Raw genomic sequence first — 16,921 nt, 5'->3', positions numbered from 1 at the left:
GGGATTTATGAAGGATAAAGAGAAGGAACTCAGAGAAAGAGCTGATGTTTTAAAGAACTTTAGAGAAAGTTTTGTTGGGTGAGGTGCAAATGACCCTTTCCTATGTCTCCCACTAAAAAATGTCATAAAGTCTGAATTATCTGTGTATGCTTTTGGAACAAATTTATATTGGCGTGTAATGAGAAGGGGGATCATGGACAATGTGCCCTGGCAAGTGTGGCTCAATTGGTTGGGCATCGTCATCCCATGCACTGAAAGGTTGCCAGTTTGGTTCCTGGTCAGGGCACATGCCTGAGTCGCAAGCTCGTTCCCCCGGTAGGGGGCGTGCGGGAGACAGCTGATTGATGTTTCACTCTCACATCGATGTTTCTCTCCCTTCCTTTCTCTCTAAAAGTCAATAAAAAATCTTTTTTAAAAATTAAGAACAATGGACAACACTAAAATGTTCTTCAAGAAAGAGCAGAGGGTCCTCAGGTTGCACGATGAAAAGAAAAGCAGATTAGCTCTAGCTGGTTTGGCTCAGTGGATAGAGTGTTGACCTGCAGACCAAAGGGTCCCAGGTTCGATTCCGGTCAAGGGCACATGCCCTGGGTTGCGGGCTCGATCCCCAGTGGGGAGCGTGCAGGAGGCAACTGATCTATGATTCTCTCATCATTGATGTTTCTACCTCTCTCGCCCTCTCCCTTCCTCTCTGAAATAAAAAATATATATAAGAAAAGAAAAGCAGATTAAAATCCAGTATCCCATCTTCTAAAGTAGGATTTTGGAAAGGTTTTCTTTAAAAGTCTAGATAGTAAATACAGGGTGTCCCCACAAAAATGTAAATACACAATGGATAGCTCAATTTTGAAAATGAAATATATTTTAATAAATATCGCCTTTATTACTATTCACTGTCTGTACATTTTTTGGGACACCTTATATGTTAGGCTTTGCCACCCTGTGTCAGTTGGCTTTGTTGCATATTCTGTGAAACAGCTGACAGAAATTGAGACTTGAGGTGGTTCTGAGAGAGGAGGGGCTATTTTATAATGTGTTATAAAAATTGTAATATACTGGTAATCATTTGCTCTGTCACCTACCACAACGAGAACGCTTATTTTAGGCCTTTTCCTCAGGTCCTCAATTGTTGCTCCAGCAGCATGAGTAACACTCAGTAATGCTGGTGTGTGGCCCGGAAGGAAGCAGGTACTTCCCTCCGTGGAGAGGGAGGGCCACGTGCACAGGATGCCTGAGAACCCCACATCTGACATTCCCGCCACTTTACTAATGCCGGGTCCACGTCTTCACCTTTTGTTTAGGTCAAGGAAGTGGATCCTCTGAGTAATGGCTCCGTCATGGATTTTAACACCTCTGCTTCTCCACCTCTGTATCAAGTCAAGCAGCTGCAAGCTCTGGCTAACTACAGCATCAGCGTGTCCTGCAGGAATGAGATTGGCTGGTCCGCCTGGAGCCCTTGGATCCTGGCCAGCACGACCGAAAAAGGTAATTCCTGGTGTTCAGAATATTACTTCTAATGGCATGTGATTAAGTCCTTCCCAGTGGCCTGATTTAGAGTTTAAATTTTGCTTTTTTGGGTCTTTGTCTCTGGAGGATAATTTCATGGAGGTGGCCAGTGAAAATGGGAAAGAAACTTATAAACTACATATATGTAATAGTCTCTTTTGCATAAAAAGGTAATAGCAGCACACTCTTTATAGCATATATTATTGTTAGTTAAAATATAGTAATATAAAGCGTTACTACTCATAGCAGCAAACTCAAGAAAACTAATGAATTTGAAGAAGGCTAATGTTCACCAAACCCTATGTGCCAGGGACCGTATTAGATGCCTTACATGCATTATTCATTCGATCCTCATAGGAGCCCTAGGGATTAGATACTGTTATCTCTGTTATCTTACTCGTTACATCTTTAAACTTCAAAGAATTTTCTGTGTGCTATTGAATTCTGAGATTTTTTTCCTTTCCTATGAATAAGTAGTGAATTCTGTTAAACTCAAGTCACACAATTTTCATTCTTTCCCATTTAGAGCTCTAGATCACTCAGAACCTCTTATGTGCCCTTAACTCCAGCCTTATACACCCAGTGGTCTAGTCTTAATACAGACAGAGCAACAGGTCCAAATCAGAAATTGTTAGGGCTTAATCCTTGCACAAATGAAACTCCAGTGCCAAAATTGTAAAATACCTCCTTTTCTCAAATGAGGAAGAAAAACCTTTGAGAAAAATTTTTATATGCTGTGTTCCACTTTCATTGAGTTCAAAATACTTTCTGATTTCTTCTTTGATCCATTAGTTATTTAGGTGTATAACTTAGTTTCCAAATATTTGGAGGGTTTTTGGAGATCAGTGTGCTGATTTCTAATTTCATCCTGTTGGGGACAGAGAACATAATTTGTATCACCTGAATCCTTTTAAATTCATTGAGACTTGTTTTATGGTCCATAATATGGTCTATCTTGATCAATGTTTGGTGTGCACTTGAAGAGAATGTGTATTCTGCTTTTTATTAGATGGCATCTACACTAATAAAAGAGTAACACGCTAACTTCGTGACACCCACCAGCCAATCAGGAGTGAGTATGCAAATTAATCCAACAAAGATGGTGGGTTAATTTGCATATGCAGGCGCTGAGCGGCCAGGGGGGTGGGGCAGAACACCCCAGCTACTCCGGGCCTCTGGGCAGCATGGGAAGGTGGAAAGGCAGCTCCAGCCAGAGCGAAGGCGGTGCCGGCAATCAGGGGAAAGAAGGCCCATTCTTGCACGAATCTTCGTGCATCGGGCCTCTAGTATTCTATAAATGTCAGCTTGCTTAAGTTGATTGACCATGTTTTACAAATGGTACCTACTTCTATCCATTATTTAGAAAGAAGCATTGATATCTGCAGTTATACTTGTGGATTTATCTATTTCAATATGCAGTTCTAGCAGGTTAATCTTTATATTCAAAGTGTGTTTCCTTTAGGGAGCATAACTTTGGTCTTGCTTTTTAATTTATTCAAATATCTGCATTTAAATTGGGATATTTAACTCATTAAAATGTAATGTGATTATTTATATTATCTTGCTTACAGCAAATTTCATTTACATCTTTAAACTCTAGGTTTAAAGGTTGAGTTTAAATCTCACATTTTTATTTTTCTGTCTGTAGCCCTCCTTTTCTTCTTTTGGGTTAATTGAGTATTTTTATTCTATTTTCTCTCTTTTGTTTGCTTATTAGTTATAACTGTTGTTTTCTGTTTTTGTGTGTGTGGTTGCTTTAGGGTTAATGTTTAACTTACCACCGTTTACTGTCAAGTGATGTTATACCCCTTCATGGATCATGTTGGACCTTCAAATAGAACTTTCTGAAAGATAGTTTTATTAGATATAGAAGTTCACATATTTTTAGGTTCACATATTTTTACTTTCAGTACTTTAAAAATGTTGTGTCAGTGTCTTCTTTCTTGAGTTATTTCTGATAAGAAATCTACAATCTTTATTTGTTCCTCTGTATGTAATGTATCTGCATGTATTTTGTCTCTGGTTTCCCCTTCATCTTTGACTTTGAGCAATTTAATTGCAGTGTGCTTTGGTGTAATTTTTTTACTTGTGCTTGGGGTTCATTGAATTTCTTAGATCTATATGTTTTTGGTTTGCATCCAATTTAAAAACATTTTAACCATTACTTTTTCAAATATTTTTTTTTATTCCCACCTCTCTTCTTAGAGGACTCAATTACATGTGTATTTGATCATTTGAAGTTGCCTCATAACTCATTGATATTCTGTTAGTTTTCCCCCCTGCTTTTCTGTGGTTATTTTTATATATATATATATATATAGTTTCTATTGTATTTTCAGGCTTACTGGTCTTTTCTTGTGCAGTATCTAAGCTGCCATTAATTTTATCTAGTGTATATTTCATTTCTCACATAATTTTTGTATTTTATTTGTATTTTTCATGTTTCTACTTAACTTTTGGACCATATGGAATGCAGTTATCACTGTTTTAATGTCCTTGCTAATTTTAATATTTGTGTTATTTCTGGGGCAGTTTTGATTTATTTATATTACTGCTATATAGAAGACTTGGCAATTTCTTTGCGTAGCTGGTTGTCTTTGATTGCATTCCTGAGATTGTGAACTTATTTAACCTGTGGGATGCTAGATATTTCTGTATTCCTATAAGTATTGAGCTTTGTTTTGGGACATTGTTAATGTATTGGGAAAAGATTGATCCTCTTGGATCTTTTAAAATTTGTGAGGCAGGACAGGAACAGTGCTCAGTCAGTTACTAACCACTATTGATACAAGACGATTATGTGTACTCTGGCTAGTGATCCTGGTACCATTAGATTTTCCAGTCTGATAGCTGAGAATACACAGTATTCCTAGCCCTGAGTGAGACCCAGGCACTGTTATCTTTAATTATTTTATGTATTTCTTTTCCTGTCTCCATCCAGAGCATCTAGTGACTCCATGGCCTTCTCTTGGGCATTTGTCTTTCTTGGTTTACTCCCTCATTTTCACGGAGCACATTATCCATTAGCTCCAGGGAGAGTATGTAAAATATTAAAACTATGGGAACTTGCATGTCTTCATGTCATACTGGTTTGATAATTTTTCCTAATATAGAATTTTTTGTTGTAAATTACTTTTCCTCAAATTTGAAAAAGTATATCTGCATTGTTTTTAGCTTTATGAGTCGTTATGGAGAATTTTGATACTTGAGTTTTCTATTTGAACTGTTTAGTTTGATTTTTAAAATACTTTCTCTAATCGTGGTGCTGTGATGTGGAATTTGTTTGCCATCATCATTTATTTGTCAGCCACCATTCAGTGGTTCTTTTGATCTAGAAATGCAAGTGCTTTGGTTTTGAGATTTTTAAAAAATATATTTTTATTGATTTCAGAAAGGAAGGCAGAGGGAGAGAGAGAAACATCAATAATGAGAGAGAATCATTGATTGGCTGCCTCCTGCACGACCCCCACTGGGGATTTAACCTGGAACCCGGGCTAGTGCCTTGACTGGGAAGCAAACTGTGACCTCCTGGTTCATAGGTAAAAGCTCAACCTCTGAGCCACATTAGCCAGGCTTGAGACTTTTTCTTATACATTTTTTTCTTTGAAAATGTTCTACTATTTTTCTGACCATAAATTGTATTAGATAGTTGTTGGACCTCTTTGCTTCCTTAATTTTCTTTCCTCAAGTTGGCCTTTTTTCTTTAATTTTTAGTCATAGTTATGGAGGTTTACTTGATTTCTCTTCTAATTCTTCTATTAAACATTTAATTTTTTCTTATGTTGCTGATAGAGCTTTCTATTTCATTGACAATTCTTTTTTTCAGTTCTCAAGTATGCCAGCCTTTACCTATCTTTGGGCATGTTAATTATCAGGTTGTTTGTTGTAGTTTTCTCTAGTCCCCTATAATGGCTTTATCTCTTCTGCGCTCTCTGTCCTGTGTGTTGTTTGGTCCTGGACATTCATGAAGGAGGCTTCCCTGACCTTTCCTGATCCCCCAGTGTCCACTCCTTCTAAGAGTAGAGAACCAGCAATTTGACTGGACACTATAAGTGTAGGTGTGGTTTGTAGACATCTCTGTCAGGTGTTTGGTCAGTGACCTTAAGTGTTTAGGTTAGCATACTCCCAAGTATCAATATTGCTTTTCTTTCCTCTGGGACTGCTCACTTTCTCTAGAAAAGAAGTCTCCTGTTTGCTGCCTCGTGAATAGAAACATGGCTGCCAATGTTCTAGCAGCCAGGTGAGGTGGCGTCTTCCTCATTCAGGGCACAGACTTTCACTTATTTTTCCCCACTTGTCAGTCTGGCCTCTCATGGTGCCTTCATTCTACGGGTGCCCCTAATCCAGAGGCTTTTCAGTTCATAGAATAAGGTATCCTGTCTTCTGTGGGATTTGGGGGGAGTTCCTGCTAGGTGTGTGGGAATAGTTTAGAGGAGTGTCAAGGGCTAAGTTCTTCCTAATCAATCTTTCAGTTTTAGTACCTGGGCCCACAGCTTCTGAGCCTCTCTCCAGGTGCCTTTGGGAGGATCAGCTTGCCGAGTTCATTATATCTTCTTCGTCTCTTTTTCATCTGTCCAATATATGTTAAGATTTCTCTTCTGTTGACTTCTCTTTACCTTATGAGTTTATACTGTTTTAAATTCCTTCCTTCGGAGGGAGCAGGTATAAAGACATGTATGTTGAGTGGGCCATGTTTATCCATAAATCCTACAGCAGATTTGGAAGTATGTGATTCATTTCCTAGGCACAGCTCAGCTGTATGACATGTCCTGTGCTGAAATTCCTTCTAACTGCTCCTGGAATCAGCAGAGGCGAGGAAGATTACAGTACCCTTTTGTTTCCAGATTGTATCAGAAATATATTATTAAATCTCCCCTAAGTACTAGTACAGGCAGTTTTGGTCTATAGTATTTCAATTGTCTTTATACTTTCTCTCTAAATAAAACACTTTTCAAATTTCTAAAATGGATCAGTGATGCATACTTGTTGGCAATTTGATCTTTACCTCCATTAGATATTTTTTTTCATGTCAATACACATGCTCTACCTAATTGGTTTTTGCTGACCAGATTCCATTGGAAAAGGTATCAAAATTTCATATATCACAATTAGCATTATATTTATTCCTTTTTGTTTCTATTTTGTTTCAATGAATATAATACTACCCACAGGAGAATTTTTGTAGATTAAATTTCTGGAAATAAAATACTTGGTCAAAGAACATATTTTCGGTTTTAATAGATAGAGCCAAGCTCTTCCCTCCCAAAAAAAGAATATAGTAATGACCTTGACCTATTGCCCAAATTACTTTGTACACACACACACACACACACACACACACTTTCTATTCCAAAGTGCTTTAACTTCTATTATCCTGTGTCCTGGTGAGAGATAACGGACATTTTGGTATAAAGTAGGTGTATGACTCAGTAGAATTTACTATGAAACAGAGAATGAAGACCAGTGCTATGTGCCGCATTTTACACCTAGCACAGTAATTAACATCTGACTCTCTGACCTCCAATAATGAAGTGTTTGACACATAAAGTAATTTCCTGATTGGTTAGTTCTGTTCAGCCCATTGGTCACTGCAGCTGTGCCGAGTTCCCTGACCTATACGTCTCTCGGACCCAGACCTGATCTCCAGTCGGTGTGTTGACCTTCTGCCCCACCGGCTTCTGTTGGAGAACCCCGTTCAAGTGTGTCTGCTTTGCTTCCCCTGGCAGAGTCCTTGAGCGCCACTCGCCATCTTCCCTGCCTTCCTCTTCCGTATTCTTTTAGTTTGGAAAGGGCTGCCTTTTTAAACTCATGTACTATCGCAATGGTCCTTCGTGGAGAAGAGGGTGGAAATCTGCTCTTTGTCTCAGTCTCATTTGAGTGCTTTCCTAGAACATTCGAACATCCGAACATTCAGAAACCAAAAAGGGAATGAGTATCTGTATGCTTTTTTTAGTGGTTCTTCATCCTTCTCTCCTTGTCCTTTTTAGCCCCATCGGTATCACCTTTGAACGTCACTGTGTTTCTGAATGAATCTAGTAACAAAGTGGACATCAGATGGATCGAGCCTCCAATTGAGCGGCAGGATGGGGACCTGGTGGGCTACAGGATATCTCACGTGTGGCACAGTGCGGATGCTACCGTAAGTCTGAGCGCTAGCAGAGCGCACTTGTCTCCTCGGATTCGCTGGTTTAGAACTGTTTTAGACGCTTTCGTTTTGCTGTGAGAATGCCAGGTGTTACTGAGTTAGACAAGGCACTTTTTAGTGGGTTATGAAGAGTGTCATAAAAATTGGAGGTTACTGAAAGTTACATCTTTGGGCCTTTCCTCATTCATCCATTCATTTATTGAGTACTTATGTGTAGAACTCACCTGATTCTTACCTTCAGGGAGTGTGGCTCTTGTAGGAAGTTGTGGGAACTACCCAGATAACCACAGCAGGCGGTTGAGAAGATACAGGGCTTAGCAGGCCAGCAATTTATAGCCTCTTGAAATTCCAGGGGACACTTTTCTGAAGAAGACTGTCAGGGAAGAACCCAGCCACCTAGAATATAGCAAAGGGTAACCTGACTCTGAAGGAGAGGGCTCAGCAAGCAGTAGGCTGTCTTGACACAGCTCTGTAGGAGCGAAATCAGACACAATTCTCAACCAACCAGAGCAAAGCAGTTGGCACAGCATAGCAGAGAGCTGGAGCATCAGCCTGGTGGCACGGGTTCCCTGTCCCCAAGCTCCATGGAGCTGTGCCACTAAGGGTCCTCTGGTCAAGAGCTCGGCACTCTTGAGCATTGAGAACAAACAGCCGATGCTCTCTGCAGGCACCTTAACCGACTTCACTGCCTACGTGACCAGCCCCAGGGGTGACCAGCCTACGTGACCAGCCCTACGTGGCTCAGGATCAGGGGTGGTTGGCCTTGCGGTTTGGCCTCCTCAGCAAGGATGCTCGGGACAGTGCTTATGCCTCGCCAGTAAAGGTGGTACTTGTTCTGGGTTTGGAATAATCTTGACGGGTGACGATGGAGTTGTTCCAGATGGAGAAAGATCACGTGAGATGAGGCATAATGTGACAGCTTTGGGGGATCATGACTCACTCAAGGCCCTGAAACATGAATATTTTCAGGGGTGTGGTGTGAGGGGAAGCTGGACCAGGAGTCCTGGCCATGTGTGCAGGGCCCTGGACGTTGGCCAAAGTGTCTGATAGACTTTGGCAGATGGCAAGGGAGCCAATGAGAACCTTGAACTTAGGAATCCAGTTTGAGAGTTGTATGTTACGAAGATGGCTGATAGGACTATTACTCTTTTACGTATAAGAAAATTGAATTTGTTGAAAGTAACCTTCAGATCTGCCTCTTTCCACCAGAGCATACTGCCAACTGGCAGGTCACTCAGCAGCTTCTCCTGCTGCTCACTGAGAACGTGGAGAAGAGCCTGCACCGCCCAGCAGTGTGACTGGGGAGGGACACACTGGCTGGGAAAGGAGGGCCAGGGTGGAGAAGGGCACCCTCCACCCTGAAGGCACCCTTGATTGCTCTCCCTAAGCTCCTGATTTAAATACTAACCCCATCTAAAAATACCTTTCATAGCAACATCCAACTGAGTATTTGACAACGTATCTATATTTGACCATGGATCTGGGTACCATTAGCACATAAAATTAACCATCAGAATTGTCGTGAGTGTTGATTTAATATTAGTCTGTGCTGGGAACTGGGGGATACATGGAGGTGTCAGAAGGTCAAATAGTTCCTGCCTTATCGACAAAGATGGCAAGATCCTCCGTAGTTCAGTAAGGACTGTCTGGTGTAGATAGTAGTTTCGTTGCATAATAGCAAAAAAAAAAAAAAAGGCAGAGGGTCTACGTGAGAAACTGTGACTGCTCCCTAAGCTCCAGCCAGTGCCCTTCCAGTGGGAGTGAGTTTTTCAGGCGTGACTCCAGCTGAGCCAGAGGGACATCCTGACCTGGTTACTGTGAGGTATAAAGATCGCAGCTGTGTTGAGAATACTTGACCAAAGTCAGAAGTGTGAGGGATGCAGCTGAGTGATGAGGCCTGGGGGGCGGTGGGGCTCAGGCCCCAGACAGGCCCCCTCCTCACTTGGGAGAGGGAGAGGGCTGAGGTCACTCGTACTCCTTTGTGACGGGATAGACACACTGGGTTCACCACCAGGACTATCTTTACCACCATCACGAAGAGCCTCCTTGTTTTGTGTTTCCCATTCCCAATGGATGTAACCCGGTGATGGGTCAGATTTTTGGCATCCCTGTGGCATTTGTACAGGGCATCACATGAAAGTAACAGCTTCTTGGCAGGAGAGAGGGATGGGGAACAGCTGCGCCCACAGATGATGTCTGAGCTCATTTCAGTCATTTTCAATCTCACATCATCCAACTTTTACCAAGACTGCTATTTTCCAGTAGGATAGTTGAGACTTTTTCTTTTTCTTTTGTTGCCTCAGTTTACCTACCAAGAAGCAGACTGTTGGACGCAATAGGTAATGGAAGTAGAGGAGACAGAAACAAGAGGACTTAGCGTCCATGATTTCTCATGTCTCATAGTAAATGACTGTAGGCTGTTACTTGTACCAGTCAAACCCTGCGCTAGAGTTGCAGCTACAAGAGAAGGAACTTCGCATTTCCTAGTCTTTTGTCCCAGAGCATGTTCAAGGTGCCTGTGGATTAATTGCATTTGCACCCTGGCTGGGACAGGGGAATCAAATCTTAGAGAAAATCTCCTTTTCACAAAGCTCAATTCTTAAAATAGTACATGAAGGCACAATCATTTTGTTTTGAGTCAATGGGAATTTTTTCTTTCTTGGTTGGCAGAAGATAGTGATCATTGGCAGACATTTACGGGCAGGTCCTTTTTTTCCCTCCTCTGGCGTGGATGATAGCTTCTTTATTATTTATTATTATTGTTGTTGTTGTTGTTGTTGTTGATTTCAGAGAGGAAAAGAGAGGGAGAGAGATATAAACATCAATGATGAGAGAGAATCAATGATCAGCTGCCTCATGCATGCCCCCTACTGGTGGTTAAGCCCGCAACCCCAGCATGTACCCGGCTGGAAATCAAACCATGATCTCCTAGTTCGTAGGTCGATGCTCAACCACTGAGCCATGCTAGTTGGGCTGATAGCTCCTTCTTTAGTGGGGGTCTCAAGCTGAAGGGGCAGGAGAGCTGAAAGCCCTATGGGTGACGCAGCATGGAGCCTAATGCACTCACTGCCACTAACACTCCCCTTTGCTCAGATCATTCCCTCTGCAGTGAGAACAGTCCTGCCAAGTTAGGGCTGTGACCTTTCCAATCATTACGTCCTTCCAGATGCTGGGTCATCCCAGTGAGAAGGTCACTTGCAATCCTGCTGTACGTTGTGCATTGTGATGGTCTTGTGACAACAGAAGGGTCTGTGGTTCACTTTACTTTGGACAAATCCTCTGATGCAGCTGAGCTTCCAGCTCATGAGCTGCAATAAGAGGCAAATAAAATATAAGATCAGCCAACCCTGGGAGGAGCCTGACCGATACATCCTTCATCTCCATTTCTCAAACACCCTTCATTTCTAAGGGCAAGAGTTAGACACAACTTCATCTCTCCTGGACTTTTATGTCTACTTCCTTCACCAGGTTAGGGAAGTTTTCCATTATTTTTTCACATACTGGTAGGTTTTTAATTCCTTGCTCTCTTTCTTCTCCTTCTGGCACCCCCATGAGTAATGGCACACTTGAAGTTGTCTCAGAGGCTCCCTATACTACCCTCATATATTTGGATTATTAGTTTTTTCTTGCTTTTCTGATAGGGTGTTTTCTGCTTCCTTATCTTCCAAATCTCTGACTTGATCCTCTACTTCATCTACTCCTCTGCTGACTCCTGTAATGTAGTCTTTATTTCTATTAGCATATTCTTCATATACGACTCGTTATGTTTTCTAGTTCTGTATTTATGTTCCTCTCTCTTTGTTGAAGTTCTCTCTAAATTCATCTACTCTTCCTCTAAGTTTATTGAGCAACCTTATAACCAGTATTTTAAGCTCTGCATCTGGTAAATTGCTTGTCTCCGTTTTGTTTAGTTTTGTTTTTTTTTTCTAGAGTTTTGTTCTATTCTTTCTTTTGAGGTGTTTCTTTGTCTCCTCATTTTGGTAGCCTCCCTGTGTTTGTTTCTATGTATTAGGTAAAGCTGCTGTGTCTCCCAGGCTTGGTAGAGTGGCCTTATGTAGTCGGTGTCCTGTAGGGTCCTGTGGCACAGCTTCCATGATTATTCAGGCTGAGCACGCCAGGTGCACCCCCTGTGTGGACTGTACACCTTCCTATTATAGTTGAGCATTAATTGCTGTTGACACATCAATGGGAGGGATTTACTCTCTGGCCGATTGGCTACAAGGACTAGCTGTAACCACAGTGGAGGATCAGCCATGCAGGGGCCCACGCCATCGAGCAGGACTTACTTCACAAGGACTTGGGTGCCTGCTGGGCCTGTCTTTTGAGTGTGTTGCTTGTGGAGGTGGTTAGGAGGTGCTTTAATGTGATCTGAAGCTTTCCAAATGGTGTGCTGGCTCTAGGGCCTCCCTGGTTATGCAGGACAAGGTCAGCCGCTGCTTGTGTCCTGCTACAGACACTGGCATGAGCTAATCTGCAGATGGCTGCTACTTGTACTGGGCTTGAAGGTGAATGGGACAGTCTTTGATGAGTGTGGACTAGTGTTTCTTATCTCATTCTCATTCACATAAGGAATCAGTAGACCTTCCATGAAAAAAGAATTCAGTGAGTAAATCAGTTGATAAAATATTACATATTATGTCCTTTTTTGAAGACCCAAGTGTCTACTGGCAAGTTCAAGGCTCTCTGATGTTCTGCATTGAAGAGATATGTTTAACTCTGATGTAGGAATTGCCCCGATGTTAGGCACTCCGTTTGATCCATGTCATTCTTATAGAGCTCACTGTTGGGGGATTATGGCTCTAATGCTGGTTTTGCTGTGGTTGGAAGGGTAGAGGTATAGATCAGAGGGAAGTTTCATGGCAGGTTATTATGGAGAACCAACTTCTTCAAACCCCCAGGAAAGCCCCATTGTGTTGGAGGATTCCTTTGCTGGCCTAGAACTCTGCCTCCTGACACGCTGCGTTCCTGGGTGTAGGCAAGTGCCCTCCTTCTCCCTCCATCCTCCCTCTCACTCACTGTCAAAGGAGGGCAGAGCATTTGAACTGGTGTCATTTTTAGATATGAGGAATAGGCGTGGTTCTTGTTAAGCCAGATAGAGGTCTCAAACACTTTAATCAAGGATCCATCAAGGATGGTGCATTTTGCCTGGAGGAGAAACCAACCATGTGTCAAATGAATGTTACAGTTTGGGGAACAGGAGAACCTTGAATGATAGAGGACAGCCCTGAGAGATACTACAAGGTCATTTATGTGAGAAGGACTTACATATATAGGGAAAGAAGAACAAATACAGCACAGAAGAACAAATACAGTATGGGAATTAAGAAATAGCCTTTGTGCCAGATCACGTGCTAAGTGTTTTCCATAAAGGAACTAACTCACTTAGCCCTTGCAAAAACATGTTGAGGAAGATACTCCTTTCTCAATGTTCATTTGAGGAAATTGGAGCTCAGAGATGTTGAGTAACTTTCAAAGCTCGGGGTTGGTAGCCCTGGGATCAGAACCCAGGTCTGGCTGACTCCAAAGACTGTATTTTTCAGAGCCTCTCTGCTCTTCCCCAGATGCCCTTGGTTTTCTTCATACAATAGTGTCTTGTTAAATTCCATAGTGTGGTCTCTTAGCAGAAAGAAGTAAGGACAGGACGCATTTGAAGGTGTGAGAGTTTTGCATTGGTGCCTGTGAATTTGAACCCTTTTGAACAAACTACCTTTGTTGTTGTAGCACGACAGAAGCTTTATCTGCTAGTCCTTGCCCCACTGAATGGTCCAGTTCTTTGAGGCAATAAAAAGGGCCATATTCTCAAATAGAGTTACAAAGATAGGGTCATGCCTTCTCACAGAGGAGAACATATTAAAGTCTTTTGATAACTGAATACAAGCCCCACCACGGTTGTGCTGATGAGCTAATGCCCACGTAACACACACAAGACATCCTGTTTTAGAAGACATGCTCTTACATTTCCCAACAGGCCAGGTCCACGGGTTTTATCGGCGAATAAAGTTGTAATCAATGTTGTACTATACTTTCGATTTCATTTCCTGAAAACCCTCTATATTTTAAGTCCTTGAGAATACGGGTGTGTGTTGGTGAGAAGTGAGAGGTCATTAATGAGAACTATGCAGTCTGCACAGCCTGTGCCCATGACCAGACCAGCTTGTGCCAGGAACACGGCCCCAACCTTCTGCAGTCGGCACCTGACTGAGGGGGATCTCGCACACAGGGTGGCTCCTGCCTGTGTGGGACTTCAAATGGGTTTCTCTGTTCACTTTAAACATCAAAATTGAAATACTGGAGGATATGGATATGGTCATGCCCCTCTTTATACACTTGGCATCAAAACAATGGATAAGTGACATCACTTTTTAAAAACAGTAATATTTTAAAACGATATTGGAGGTTACCATTTAAGAATATTCTTAGAAAAAAATTGCTCAGCCTCCACTAAAATGTTTATCATATATTTTTCTAATCAAAAATCTGTTTACTTCAAAATCTATTGTAATCCCACCCCCAGGATGGGATAATTTTTATGCATTTCCAAAATGTGTGACCATAGGCCGTGCCTGGCATCACTTCCATACTTCAGGTTTCAGCATGATGACAACAGCTATGATGGTGGCCATCGCCACACTTGGGTGACATTTGCTCCAGGCAGCCACCATTCCAAGCACTTTACATGGATTATTAGCTCTTTTCTCATTTAAGGGACAGGAGGTGGAAATGAAAAAGGCATTCCTCTGAAGAAAATTTTACCCTTTACAACAGCATGGATGGACCTGGAGAACATGATGCTAAGTGAAATAAGCCAGTCAGAGAAAGAAAAGAGTCGTATGATTTCACTCATGTGGAGTTTAATGGACAAAATAAACAAATAAACAAACAAATAAATAAAAACAGAGACAGACTCATAGATAGAGAACAGACTGACAGCTCTGGGGGTTGGGGTGTTGGGATGGGTGGAGGGATTGAGTAAAAAATAACGAAAAAAGAGGGAACTCATGAGCATGGACAACAGTGTGGTGATCGCTGTGGTGGGGAGTAGGGGGGTGGGTGGAGGTGGAAGAGGCATAGAGGGGATAAATGGTGATAGGAAAATAAATAGGTAAATAGGTAGGTTTTTAAAAAGTTATTTCTCTGGGTTTTCATAGTAGGTAATAGGCCCTAAACCAATAGGTATCACAAAGTACTTCTATGTTGATTTCCAAAAGGATAATTCTGTTGTTAGGATTTCTCTCCTTCTTGGGGTTTAATTATTTTTGTTTTGTTTTGTTAATCCTCACCAGAGGATATTTTTTCCATTGACTCTTAGAGAGAGTGGAAGAGGAGGGGGAGGAGGAGATAGAGAGAGAAACATCCATGTGAGAGAGACACATCTATTGGTTGCCTCAGGCACATGCCCCAACTGGGCTGGGATCCAACCTGCAACCCAGGTTCGTGCCTTTGACCAGGAATTGAACCTGAGAACCTCCAGTGTGCAGGCTGACACTCTAACCACTGAGCAACACCAGCCAGGGCTAGGGATTTAATTCTTTCTCAGTTATGCATTTCCTCTTATTTTGAGCTAATTTCTCTCATATATGATGTCTTGTTTTTGAGTCTTTGTAGACAAAAAGTACCTGTGTTCCTGGTCAGGCAGAAGGTCTTGTACGTTGAAGAGCTGTCAGGTGCTAAACTCTGAAGTTAGATGCATTTTTCTCGAAGCCTGCCTGACTCACGCAGGGCAGGGCTGCAGGACCATGGGCTTGGACCAGGGAGTTACTCTCCTTGGTGATTTTCTGTCCTTCACAAATTAGAGAATGGCCAGCTAACCCATCATCAAAACTGGGTTTGGTACTGATTTGTACCAAGTAGTAAATAGAAGTCCTGCAAATCTAATGCATGGTACATGAATACAGACAACAATATCCTATATAATAAAAGGCTAATATGCAAACAGACCCTAATGGCAGAATGACCAGAATGACTGCTCGACCAGTCACTATGAGGTGAACTGACCACCTCTTGGTCCCTTTCCCCAGCCGGCAGGCTCCAATTGCCCAATGGTGAATGGAGAAGTGGGGCTGGGTGGCGAGGGATGCGGGTGGTGCCAGGCCAAGGCCCCTGCCCTGCCAGTCACCCCCCACACACAGGGCAACCCGCAGCGAGGGCAGGGCCGGCGAGTGGGCGGAACAGCTGACCTCTTGGTTCTTCCTCCCAGCCGGTAGGCCTTGATCACCCAATGGCAAGTGGGGATCTGGGGGTGGGTGGTGGCAGGGGGCAGGGCTGGCCTTGGGCAGCCAGGGAAGATGGCCCTGATCACAGGCCAGGCCTAGGGACCATACCCGTGCATGAATTTCATGCAGTGGGCCTCTAGTTGTATTATAATCACCACATTTGCCAAGAGACTAGATCTTAATTATTCCAGCTACTAAAAAGAAATGATAATTATGAGACATGCTAGAGGTGTTAACTATGCCTACAATGGCAATTATATGATAACTAGTGGCCCAGTGTATGAAATTCGTACACATTAAAAGGGGTAATTAGAGGAAATATTTTAATATTGCTATTTTCCTGTTGCCAGAGGCGGGGACACGAACCTCACGTCCCAGGGCCCGTTGCCTGGGTTGGGGATGCGAGCCTCATGTCTCCAGGCTGGCGCAGGGGGTGGAGACGTAGCCTGCTGATCGGTTGTTACGTGACGGCGTCCTGACCAATTGCATATTATCCTATTATTAGATAGATATATGTGTCAAATCAACATGTTGTACACTTTCGATTCACCCAATAGTACATGTCAAATATATTTCAATTTTAGAAAAAATTGGGTTTGTCATAAATAAAATGTTCTGTTATCTCAAAAATTGCTAATTATTCACTTGTTTACTGTGGGGAGCCCGCAGGGCCATGGCATACTCAGCCCCAGAGCGCCTTATGTGCCGCGCCAACTCAGCCAGGTTCAGTGACCCTGAGTGGGGGCGATGAAGGATTGGAAAAGACAGACAAGAGAAGGAAAGCTGGGACTCGGTGGGACGCTGCTTCCCTGATGGGGACCCAGCAGCACCACAGACTACACGCCGTGTCTTTATTGATCAAACTTTGTTTACTTGCAGCCTATGTCACTCAGGCACGTGGGGCCACGTGTTCGGACCATAGGTTCAAGCTTACAACTATAGCTGTTGGCATAATTGTGCTGGGAGGGCTCTGCCCTCCAGGCTGGGACTTGCACGTGGCCACGAGAGGACTGTGCCCTCTCATCAGTCCAAGGCTTGAACCTGTTTACTTCATGAA

The 16,921-nt window shown here is 42.6% G+C and overlaps 1 protein-coding gene across 1 annotated transcript in view; it reads left to right on the top strand.

The window, feature by feature from the left end:
- Positions 1-16,921, top strand: part of MERTK (MER proto-oncogene, tyrosine kinase) — a 108,676-nt gene that overhangs the window by 64,586 nt on the left and 27,169 nt on the right. The window contains exons 7-8 of the mRNA XM_079791743.1: positions 1,302-1,485; positions 7,494-7,645. Coding sequence (XP_079647869.1) covers positions 1,302-1,485; positions 7,494-7,645 — 336 coding nt within the window. The remainder of the gene's footprint in view (positions 1-1,301; positions 1,486-7,493; positions 7,646-16,921) is intronic.

This window comes from Cnephaeus nilssonii (genome assembly GCF_951640355.1).
Source record: "Cnephaeus nilssonii genome assembly, chromosome: 15".
Taxonomy (NCBI): domain Eukaryota; kingdom Metazoa; phylum Chordata; class Mammalia; order Chiroptera; family Vespertilionidae; genus Cnephaeus; species Cnephaeus nilssonii.
This window is presented reverse-complemented; position numbering and strand designations above follow the sequence as displayed.